The 12,274-nt window shown below is 38.0% G+C and overlaps 1 protein-coding gene across 1 annotated transcript in view; it reads left to right on the top strand.

The window, feature by feature from the left end:
* Positions 1–10,063, top strand: part of RAB28 (RAB28, member RAS oncogene family) — a 95,411-nt gene extending 85,348 nt beyond the window's left edge. Inside the window, exon 7 of the mRNA XM_081244151.1 lies at positions 9,115–10,063. Coding sequence (XP_081100277.1) covers positions 9,115–9,207 — 93 coding nt within the window. The 3' untranslated portion in view covers positions 9,208–10,063. The remainder of the gene's footprint in view (positions 1–9,114) is intronic.
* Positions 10,064–12,274: the final 2,211 nt, after the last annotated feature.

A 12,274-nucleotide genomic window follows, 5' to 3' on the forward strand; every position in this document is an offset into this window, starting at 1 on the left:
ACACAAAAATAGCTACTTCGTTTTGGCCTAGGAGGATGGATACAAGAAAGAGAAATTACCATGATTTGCTTGATAATACTGACCTTGGCAGACCCCAGAGGTCAAGTGATTTCCTCTGCTTTTTAGCTTCACTTCCTAAATGATGTTTCTCCCTGATTTGATAGTCTATGAATGATTATCAAACAATCATAAATGATTTATTAGTCATATATTATAAGTGTGGTTTAGTGGTGAATTCAGAGGAGATTTAAAAGAGTTTAAGATGCACTCCCGGGCTTCCCTGGTGGCGCAGCGGTTGAGAGTTCGCCTGCTGATGCAGGGGACATGGGTTCGTGCCCCGGTCCGGGAAGATCCCACATGCCGCGGAGCGGCTGGGCTCGTGAGCCATGGCTGCTGAGCCTGCGCATCTGGAGCCTGTGCTCCGCAACGGAAGAGGCCACAACAGTGAGAGGCCCGGGTACCGCAAAACAACAACAACAAAAAAAAGATGCAGTCCCTGCTTTCAGTGAAGAGAATTAATATGTGGTACGCACTGTGTTATCTCATTTTACCCTTATAATAACTCTGTGGGGCAGGTGGCACTTCATCATTTTATGGGTAGAAAACAGACTGTGGAGAGGTTAAGTAACTTGATCTACTAATCTACAGCTAGGCAGTGGTGGAGTCAGGATTTGAACTCAGGCCTGTCTGATAACAGTGCCCCTAATGTTTCCATTCTGCCATATTAGGGGAAGATTTACTGTGTAGTTTGGAGTAGGGAGTTGAAAAAGAAGCTGGCATGAACACGTTGAAAAGCTTAGGTTGTATTTTGGAAACAAAAGAGTAGTTTGGTTAAAATAAGTGACCATTTGTGTTGGAGTATGAAGGGAATTTGAGAAAAAGATTATGGAGATTTATGAATGCCAAGTTTGATAAGTTTTATCTCATGTATTGACAGTGGAAAATAATTTTAAGCAGGGAAATAAATGAAAGCAGTTTTTAGATAGGATTAATCTAATGGGATTTGTGTGTGTGTGTATGGATGTGAAAGAGATTGAAAGCAAGGAGACTGGGTTACTGTCCTCATGTGATAAGGACCAGAATAGGGGTGGAAGGGAAAGAATGGATATAAGAGACATTTCATAGAAGAATCAGTAAGACTTGTGGAATGACTGGGTAAAAGGGAGAAGAAGTCCAAGATCACGTTGAGGTTTCTCACCTGAGTAATGGAGAAAAGGGGAGACCCAGTGATGAGCCCCCCCAAGAGGAGAAGGTGTACTGGTGTGGCACAGGAGGCTGCACTGAGACGGGAGTGTACATCGCTTGAGCCCCAGAGCAGTGCTCAGGTTCAGTGACAACTCCAGAGAGATGGAGTAACTGGGATACTTTTGAAAGACAGAGTTCTACGGAAGCTTTATTAATATTTGTAGCTCACTCTTAGTCACAGGAGCCAAAGAGTTACTCTTTGGACTTTAGAGATGGACGTAACATCTAGGCATATTTTAACTAAAGCAGCATCAGATGTGTTAACTACATAGTTCCCCAGCCTCCTTATGCACCCCACCTTGTTTGTTAGTGTACCCCATCTTCTTTATTATGCTATAAAGTTTAATTCTATCTTCAGTTTGTTGGTGTTGACTTTGAATTCATTCATTTGAAGATGAATTCAAGCTGCTAGAGCCCTCCTTTATTGTGTTTGTCAGAATCCTTTGTATAGGGAAACCTCATTCTCCATTCCTGAGATCAATGAATTTGGTGCTTTTGCCAGTTAAATTATTTATTTCACAGTGGAAACATTTTTGAAAGTTCATTATTTTTTTTAAATTTTTTTATTAAAAAAATTTTTAATGCATTATTTTTAAAAGATGTTTCTAAGAACATACTTGCAGGCTGTGTTAAGCACAGTGTTTTTTTTTTTATTGAAATGTATTTGACACAACATTTGACAGGACAACATCTTTCTTGTCCCCCCCCCCCATCTCCTGGAAACCACCATTTTATTTGTTTTTACAAGTTTGGCTTTTTAAAATTCCACATATGAGTAATATCCTACAGTACTTGTCTTTCTCTGTCCGACTTATCTCATTTTGCACAATATGCTCAAAGTCTCTTCATGTTTTCACAAATGAGAGGATGTCGTCCTTTCTCCTGGCTGAATAATATTACATTGTATATATATATATATATATATATATATATATATATATATATACCACATTTTCTTTATTCACCTATCAATGGACACTTAGTTTGTTTCCATATTTTGCTCATTATAAATAACACTATTTATAATAACACATGGGGGTGCATATATGTTTTTGAGTTATTGTTTCATTTTCTTCGGATAAATACCCAGAGGTGGAACTGCTGGATGGTATGGTAGTTCTATTCTTAACTTTTTGAGGAAACTCCATATTGTTTTCCAGTAGCTGCACCAATTTACATTCCCACCCATAGTGCATAACTGTTTCCTTTTCTCCACATCCTCACCAGCACTTCTCTCTTATATTCTTTTTTTTTTTTTTTTTTTTTTTTTGTGGTACGCGGGCCTCTCACTGTTGTGGCCTCTCCTGTTGTGGAGCACAGGCTTTGGACGCGCAGGCCCAGCGGCCATGGCTCACAGTCCTAGCCGCTCTGCGGCATGTGGGATCTTCCCAGACCGGGGCATGAACCCGTGTCCCCTGCATTGGCAGGCGGACTCTCAACCACTGTGCCACCAGGGAAGCCCTCTCTTATATTCTTGATGACAGCCATTCTAACAGGTGTGAGGTGCTATCTCATTGTAGCTTTAATTTGATGATTAGTGATATTGAGCATCTTTTCATGTACATGTTGGCCATTTGATGTCTTCTGAAAGTTCATTTAAAACCAAAGAAGTTCAGATTTTATATCTATAGAGAGTGGGAGAGTAGGGAGGAAAGGGAGGGAGAGAGAGAGAGAGCTTATGCACCTGTTTTCTGTAGTTTTTATGTCATTTGAAAGATTCCTGAGGGAATTCGGTGTCACAAAGTGATAAAGTGTTTTGTATTATTTTATACAGAAGGAGCTAGGCTATAGACTCACCAGTTACACGCAAGTTGACACTATAGTAATTTCATTTGTGACAAATATTTATAATAAGGTTTTAGTCTTAGTTCCATTCACTGATTATTTAAAGAGATTCTGCTATTTTAATTCTAACCTAGAATATTCCTGTTTTGGAGTCATATAAAATGAGTTATCAACACACTTTACAAGCTTTTCAAGGAAGGGAAGAGGGAGAAAAGAAAGGGAATACAGCTTATTAATACAGCAAACACTTTTTGCGAGTCTACTTTGTGCCAGAACACTAGAATCTGGGGTACGAAGATGAATAAGTTAAAGTCCTTGTCCTCAAGGACTCCCAGAATACATGAAGGCAGACAAATATGTTAAGTATGCTCTAGATGCGTTTTTTACAATTCCCAATTAGTGACATTTTCACTGGCCAGTTAATAAACTATGACTTTGTTTGGTTTGAACTAGGTATGCATTAGTTTCTTTTCTTTTTTATTGAATTATAGTTGACTTAAAATATTATATTGGTTTCAGGTGTACAACATAGTGATTTGATATTTTTACAGATTACACTCCATATAAAGTTATTTAAAAATATTGGCTATATTCCCTGTGCTGTACATTACATCCTTGTATTTTATTTATTTTATACCTAGGAGTTTGTACCTCTTAGTCCCCTTCCCCTATCCTGCCCCTTCCCTCTTCTCTCTCCCCACTGGTAACCACTAGTTTGTTCTCCATATCTGTGAGTCTATTTCTGTTTTGTTATATTAGTTTGTTTGTTTTATTTTTTAGATTCCACAAATAAGTGAAAGCACATAATACTTGTTTTTCTCTATCTGACTTATTTCACCAAACATAATAACCTCCAAGTCCATCCATGTTGTTGCAGATGGCAAAATGAGTAATATTCCATTGTGTGTCTGTATGTGTGTGTGTTTGTGTATGGCACATCTTCTTTATCCATTCATGTGTTGATGGACACTTACATGACTTCCATATCTTGGTTATTGTAAATAATGCTGCTATGAACATTGGGGTGCATATATCTTTTCAAATAGTGTCTTCATTTTCTACAGATATATACCCAAGAATGGAATTACTGGATCATATGGTATTTCTATTTTTAGATTTTTGGGGAAGCTCCATAGTGTTTTCCATCGTGGCTGCACCAATTTACATTCCCACCACCAGTATACTAGGGTTCTCTCTTTTTTTTTTTTTTTTTTTTGCAGTACGCGGGCCTCTCACTGTTGTGGTCTCTCCCATTGTGGAGCACAGGGTCTGGACGCGCAGGCTCAGCAGCCATGGCTCATGGGCCTAGCCGCTCCACGGCATGTTGGATCTTCCCGGATAGGGGCACAAACCCGTGTCCCCTGCATCGACAGGTGGACTCTCAACCACTGTGCCACCAGGGAAGCCCTAGGGTTCTCTTTTTTACACATTCTTGCCAACTTGTTATTTCTTGTCCTTTTGACAGTAGTCATTCTGACAGGTGTGAGGTGATAATCTCATTGAGGTTCTGATTTGCATTTTCTTGATGATTAGCATTGTTGAGCGTATTTTCATGTGTCTTGGCCTTCTGTATGTTTTGTGTGGAAAAATGCCTATTCAGGTCCTCTGAACAGTTTTAAGTCTGTTTTTTGTTTTGTTTTGTTTTTGTTTTTTTGTTTTTTTATATTGAGTTGTATGAGTTTTTTCTGTATTTTGGATATTAACTCTTTATCAGATATATCATTTGCAAATATTTTCTCCCATTCATTAGGCGGCCTTTTCATTATTTAATGCTTATTTAATGTGGCCTTTTGTTGATGCTTTCCTTCTCTCTGCATAAGCTTTTTTTTCCTTTTTTAAACATCTTTATTGGAGTATAATTGCTTTACAATGTAGTGTTAGTTTCTGCTGTACAACAAAGTGAATCAGTTATATGTATACATATATACGCATATCCCCTTCCTCTTGCGTCTCCCTCCCACCCTCCCTATCCCACCCCTCTAGGTGGTCACAAAGCACTGAGCTGATCTCCCTGTGCTTCTCTGAATAAGCTTTTAAGTTTGATTAGGTTCCATTTATTTATTTTGCTTTTACTTCCCTTGCCTGAGGAGACAGTTCCAAAAAATATTGCTAAGGCCTATAGATCATATTCCATTTTTTTCTTTTACTATTCATTTTTAAAATTGATTTTTTCATATAGTTTCAAAACCAGGTGGGATAAAACCATGTAGATAAACCTTGTGTTTTATAAATTAGGAGATGGTGAAGACCAAAGAGGTGAAGTAACTTGCCCAAAGTTGTGAATGTTACTGGCAGCCTATAATGGCACATTATACAGAAGAAAAAGCTCCCACTGTCTGTAAAATATCATGCTTTTCAAAATGTTATATCCATGCTTTAAATGGTAACCTATAATCTTTGCACTTTGAATTTGTATCAATCATAGTATTCTTTAATTTATTTAATATTCTTTAATAGTTTACACATCTGTTTTCCATGCTAGACTCTTATGCGTCTCAAAAAACAGAGATCATGTATTATTTATATGAATGTTTCCAATACCTAGAATAGTGGTTTGCTTTGAATGAGTGATAGTGACAGGTGTTTCAGCTGTCAAAGTATGTTTACTCCATATCCTGAGCATGATAAACTATGACTTTTGCAAAGGTAAATTTGTTACTACTATCTGGACTAAAACACAGTTGTAGAATTGACCAAATTTATCTTTAGTGTCTTCTGAAGAGTCAGTCTCTATTGCTTATACCTTACCTCAACTCCTAGGTTGCTTTCTTTCTTACCCTTTTGGAAAGCTACCATTTCCAGTATCCACTCACAACTCTTTGACAAAACAAGGGTTAAGCTGGTGTTCAACCACACAGCTCCCTTCCTCTTAGGGCCACTGCATTATTTTCACTCAACTGACTAATAGCAGAGAGTAATTGAGTGTACTTTGTGGCTCCAAAAATAAAGGTGGGTGTTTTGTAGGAAACATTTTCTCTGAAAATGTCAATGAATGAATGACTTGTAAACAAGCCGACTACTGTGAAATCACCTATCATGAAGTTTATGACATGGAAATTATGCTTTTTTTACTCATAGAAAGCAAAGCTCTGAATATGCAGAGCTTTGGTTCTGGCTCCCAGTTCAGGAACTTTGTGCAAAGCTTTATGTCAAACAGCCAAGGCCTCCAAGAAAGATGTTGCCTTGTTAGTTCTTCATTGATTTGATGAGAATTAATGGTGAAAATCCAAGTCATTTATGTTAGTCAATAACTTTGACCAGAATGTCTTGACCACAGGTCAGTAACCTGGTTGCGTTTATAGGATAGGGTTTAAACCATCATTTTGGAGGATTAATGAGTTGCTTACTGATTATGAAAATCCCTTCTCTTTATTGTAACCCATAGTTTGGTGTGAAACAATTAGTTTTGGGGAGGCCAGATGATGGTGTTCAGCGTTTCACTGATGTACCCCCCTCATATGTCATGTGGCAGTTGGTAATGCTTCTGTTGATAGCATCAGGCTGAGTGCCTAGTAAATCATGAGTCTTATCCAGAAGTTAATAGTGCCTGCTAGAGAACTGAAGCAGAGCCCATCCAAGGCTAATATACCGTAGTGTCCTGTTCATTTACTCTCAGTTGTTTATCCTATCTTTATAAACATTATCACAAGCAGCAACCTGATTAACATGTTTTTTTCTGTATGTGCTAATTAATAGATGCTATTATGAAGGAAGATATTTCTGAAATAAAATATTTGAACTCATTAAAAGCAAGGATAGTTTCAAGTCCAAAAAATTGGGAGAGCGTGTTATCTCTATCATATTTGTCATATGTAGTCTTTTCATCTTAAGGGTTATAGCAATCAAAAAACCTAACTAGTTTTGATTATTTAGCGAAACTCTTAAATAATTGAAAACAACAGCTGTTGTGCTTAAATATTGTATGTCAGAATTTTTTTTTAACGATAGTAAAGTGTGTTTTGAACTTATTTATTTCTGTATGGAATTTGGAAACATGGAGGTTAGGGTTGTGTGAGGGGTGGGGGAATGAGCTTCAAAAGAAAGTCTTTGAAAAGTAATAAATATTATTAAATGTAAAAATTGTAAATGACATATAGCTTCCTCTGATTTATGCATCCTCTCCCCACCTTCAAAGAAAATGAATCACTCCTTCTTTGTTCCCACAACATATTTTTAAGTCCACTAGTAAAGCACTTATCTGGTATGACAGTTAGCTGTGTACATGTTCTCTTCCCATTAGGTCCATAGCAACTTATGAACAAATCCTGTGTAATTCATCATTTGTTCCTAGTGTAGAGCAACTGGCACATAGTAGATCCTCAGTAATGTTTGTAAAAAGAAATTGAATTGGTACCTTGGCTGCACTTTAGCATAGAAAAGCCCCCAAATTCTTAGTTGCCCTCTGAAATATTGGGCATTATATATATTGTGTGTAATTGTGATATCATAAATAGAACCCACAGCTTCTCTGAGAGGTTCAGTAGACATGTCTATTTCAGTAATTAAATAGAATTGTAGAGAATAATGTTTCTTGGATCTTTGTTCATTTTCTTTACCTTTGCATGCATATATTTTGCTATTTCTTTTGTGACATGTCTAAATTTATGTGTGTATTTCTTTTTCTACTTTGGTGTTTGTTCCCTTCTATTTTCAGTCATTGAATAAACTTTCCATTTTTCTTTCTTTTTTTCCTCTTTCTTCTGCATCTTATTTATGTTGTACGGAATTGACAGCATATTGTCAGGGCAGAAATAGTGAAGTACCCGGAAGAAGATAATCAACATACCAACTCTGCTCAGAGCAGAATCTGTTCAGTACAGTAGTGCAGGTATTAATTGATAAACTGTTGCAATTTGGGGGAGGAGGGTGGGGAGAACTAGTGAATGCTGTCTTGTTCTTTATTCTTTATGAATAGAGAAGTTCCAATGATTATTATACATTATTGGGAATTAATATTGCATAAGTCCTGGTTTAGAACTTTGAAAAATTGATCCTTTGCTGGGAGACTTATGACTTACACAAGGAATTGGGAAAAAAATTAAAATAATATTTCAGTTACTTTCAAACGTATTTGTCTTTATGGTTGTGTTTATTACATGTGCAGTGAAGTGGAGAATTGAGGCAGTTATTTCATTATTCATTCCTTACCATATTTTCCTGAAATAGCCTGATAATTGAAAGAGTATTTTTAAAATTTGCCTTGAGTTACCCTTCTTTGTCTGCTTGTGTGTGCAGTTAGTAAAAGAGTTGAAACCAGTAAAGGATTTGTTTTACTTTAAATAATTACTTAGAGATGAATGTTAGGGCATATTGCTAAATTCATTGTTTAAGATATTCCTTGAAGTGTGTGTTAGAGGGAAGAAAGGAAGAGTTAAAAGTGTCTTTTGGTTTAAATTATTTTAAAAACATGAATATGAGGTAATTTTCTAACTTTCTCATTATTCTATATTTTGTTAGAGTCATTATTCATAACCAATAGTGAGCTATTTGGAAGTAAGTTAGGGATTTGGGAGAACAGTTTTAAAAATGGGTTGCTTAAAACATTTCTTCTTTATATGTAACTTCTCTTTGACATTTATATCTCTTTTCACTAACTCACAAATTGATAAACATTCTTTAAAAAGTTATGACTAGATATAATGATTTATGGAAATATTAATAATGATATTCTTTGAAATAGTGAGGTCTTATCTATGAATTAGATATATAAATGATTAATTTTAATTCCTTTGCTTTAAATTATAACCAGGGCTTAATTTTTCATATTGATTTGCCAATTTTTTATTAGACTTGTGGTAACCTTAAGTTATTATTGTCATAAAACCAGAGAAGTCTCAGTAAAAGAAATGCTATTACATCCTTAACAGAATTACCCCTGCCCCGCTACTCCCTCACCCTCCACCAAAATATATCCCAGCTTGACCTTAGTTGGTCCTGGCTGGTTCTTTTAATATCAGCTCCTGCTTCATTTATGATGTCTATCATCAGGAGTTCACTAAAGTTCAGAAAATAAAAATATACCTTAAGGAGCTCTTTCTAAATGTTCTGATGTCCTGATAATAACTTTGTTTTCTTTTATGACAGAGGGTGGTGAAGGCAGATATTGTAAACTACAACCAGGAACCTATGTCAAGAACTGTTAACCCTCCTAGAAGCTCTGTGTGTGCAGTTCAGTGAACGCATTTTTCTTCTGTATTGATAGTTCTGGCTGCCCTTCGCCTCTGTGTGGGCTGGAGGACCTGTAGGAACTTGTTTTATCAGTGACCATCTCTGTAGTTCAGTTAACGCTTTCCTCTCAACTCGCTTCATCATTGCCTGTTGCCTCAGCCGCAGGCAGCTCCTTGGACTGGAAAGAATTCAACTTTGGGACCACACACTTTGAATTCAAAATGGAAAGCCCGTTCTCTGGAATTAGACTGCTTCATTGAAAAAGAATAATGTTGGTTCTCTTTATGTCCTCACTTCTTTTTTCCCTGATGTAAGTTGTTTTAAACAAATATGAAAACTGTCTAAGTCTTGATCATCAGCCAGGATTTTGCCACAGCACAGTTTCATACTCTTATCTGAACTCATACCTGGCAAAGTATGCTTCAGAGTGCAAACATTTAAACGAGTAATATATTTTATCTACAGATACTTAAGAAGGCATTCTTTTGCTGTCTATTGTGAGTGAAAATATATAAAGCTGTATCTAACTGAAAATGCTTGAAATAAAGCTATAATAGAAATATTTTTTTCATTTTTTAAAAAAGAGCCTAAATTCTTTATATTTTAACTGTAGCTCACAAAGTAGTGAGTATTGGATATTGTATTTTTATTATTATGTCATGGTCATTATGTATTGTGTAATACTCAGGTTAGATGGCTTTGTGAATTCTGATAAACGTTCAGCTGATGCTCCATGTGGACTTTCTCCTGCCAACTGTGTAAGAGTACTTCCAGAATGAATTCTGACTATTGTTGGATCATTGTGGATCAGACTGTACCTGATGTTCAGACGTTTTTCTCCTGCAAATAAATTTATTTAAATTACTTTGGGGGGAGAATTTTCTTTCAGCCATCTTCCCTTTAGTTACAGAAAAACAAAGTGTTTTTGGATACAAATCAGTGATCATGTGAAGTTTAATAAACATTCAGTCACTTAGAGTTGTTAGGGTATTTGTTGGACTAGTTGAAATCCAGACCCCATAGCCTGGCATTTCAGGAGCTCCATATCAGCTGCATCCTACCCGCCTACCTTTTCTCATGCTGCTCTTCTGTGTACTGCCTGCCTCTGTGCCAGTGGAGCCACGGCTCACTCCTGTGTGACTGATGCTTTCTGTTGCTCTGCCTTCCTGTCTTTGCTTCATAGGTCCCTCTGACTGGAATTCCTTCCCCCTCTCCAAATGTTTGCCTTCTTTCAGTCAGCCTTTAGACACCATGAGGGCAGCGCTCTCTCTGTCTTGGTAACAGTTGTGTTGCGTTTTTTGTGTGCAGGCACAGTGCCTGGCTGGCATTTGGGTGCTCTGTATTGGCCACATCAAAAAGGGATGAATGCTGCTCCTCTGCAAGACCACTCCTGTCTCCACAGCTGCAAATTCCATGTGAGCACCTCTTGGATGGCCATTACACCTTCCAGCCTTGGATCACAGTTATTTGTGTCCTTGTGTTTTATTGTTCATAGACCATGAGCTTATTGAAGGACAGTCCTGGGTCTCTTTTTTCTCACATCCTTCAGGAGTGCCTATTGGGGTGCTTTCCTCATAGGAGACTTGCCAGAGGTATGTGTAGAAATTTTGGACATTTAATTTTACAGCTGTAAGGGATTTTAGAAAACTTGTTATTTCACATCTTGTGTGGCTAAGGAAACCGAAGTCTGGAGAGAAAAAGGAACTTGCCAGAGGTGGGGAAGCCCCTGGTGGTTCTGGTGCTGGGTGAGCAGGACTGCTTCTGGCTCTCCCTGCTGTCCCAGTACCTGGGCAGGGGCAGGTCCGTGAGCTCCTATGGTATAATCATATAAAAAAAAAGAGAAAAAAAGGAACTTGCAAGAGGTCATGGAATCACAGAGGTAAACCCCATAGGAGATCTTCTGCCTCTCAGCCAGGGTGACACTTTTTCAAGAGTGGTTTGAAATTTAAGAAATTTAAAAATTGTGGGGCTTCCCTGGTGGCACAGTGGTTGAGAGTCCGCCTGCCGATGCAGGGGACAGGGGTTCATGCCCCGGTCTGGGAAGATCCCACATGCCGCGGAGTGGCTGGGCCCCTGAGCCATGGCCACTGACCCTGTGCGTCCAGAGCCTGTGCTCCGCAATGGGAGAGGCCACAGCAGTGAGAGGCCCGCGTATCGCAAAAAAAAAAAAAAAAAAAAATTGTGACTGCTGTCCTTGTCAGACATTGAGTCCAGTCTTTCATTACTTTGATTTCTGTATTTTTCATTTTATAACAGCTAAACAGCCTTTTTAAGCCTTTCAAGGTGGCATGCCCTTCAAGATAGTTCAGTTTATCCTTCCTTTCAACATCTTTCTAATATATGCTGGTCAGTCTGCTAGGGCCTTTAGCAGAATATAAAGTTGAGTAAAAGATTTCAACCCTCAAGGACCCTACAGTCCAGTGGAAGAGATGTTTGTTATTGCTGCTGCTGTTTTAAAGCTGTGACTGATTGAAGTCTACTACTGAACTAAACTTACCCAAGGCTTTACATTCAGTAAGGGGTGAGGCCATGCCCTTTTGATCATTTCATGTCGTTTATATATGTATGTGAAAATTTGAAGAGTTTTCAAAAGTTCTTTTTTTTCAGTCCCAATTATTGCAATACTAAAAGGTATAACTTAACACATATATATATGATGGTACAGGCATGTGGAGAAGGCTGAGAGAAATTATATAAGGTCTATGATCAGACCAAAATACTTTAGTTATATGTTTGTAAAGTCAGAGCACCGAATGGGCCTGAACGGGGCAGGCAAGAGAATGGCCTTTGTGGGCTTGCTCTGTCCGGGACATTTCCAGGCACTTATCACATGAGCTATTATATTTTCACCCTGATCCATGAGAAGGTTATCACTGTTCCTGTCATGCACATGAGGACATCGAAGTGGGAAGTGAGTGATTACACCAAGTCCCTCTTCGAGTAAGTGGTAAAGCCAGGGTCCACACAAACCATTTCTGAGATGGGATGGACTAGGCTGGGTACTGAATTAGGTTGCCTTCCATTTGTGAAGATCACAACTGACCTTCCTGGGGGTTGACCAGGCCTGGGTGTTATG

The sequence above is a fragment of the Mesoplodon bidens genome (genome assembly GCF_964165515.1).
Source record: "Mesoplodon bidens genome assembly, chromosome: 1".
Classification (NCBI taxonomy): domain Eukaryota; kingdom Metazoa; phylum Chordata; class Mammalia; order Artiodactyla; family Ziphiidae; genus Mesoplodon; species Mesoplodon bidens.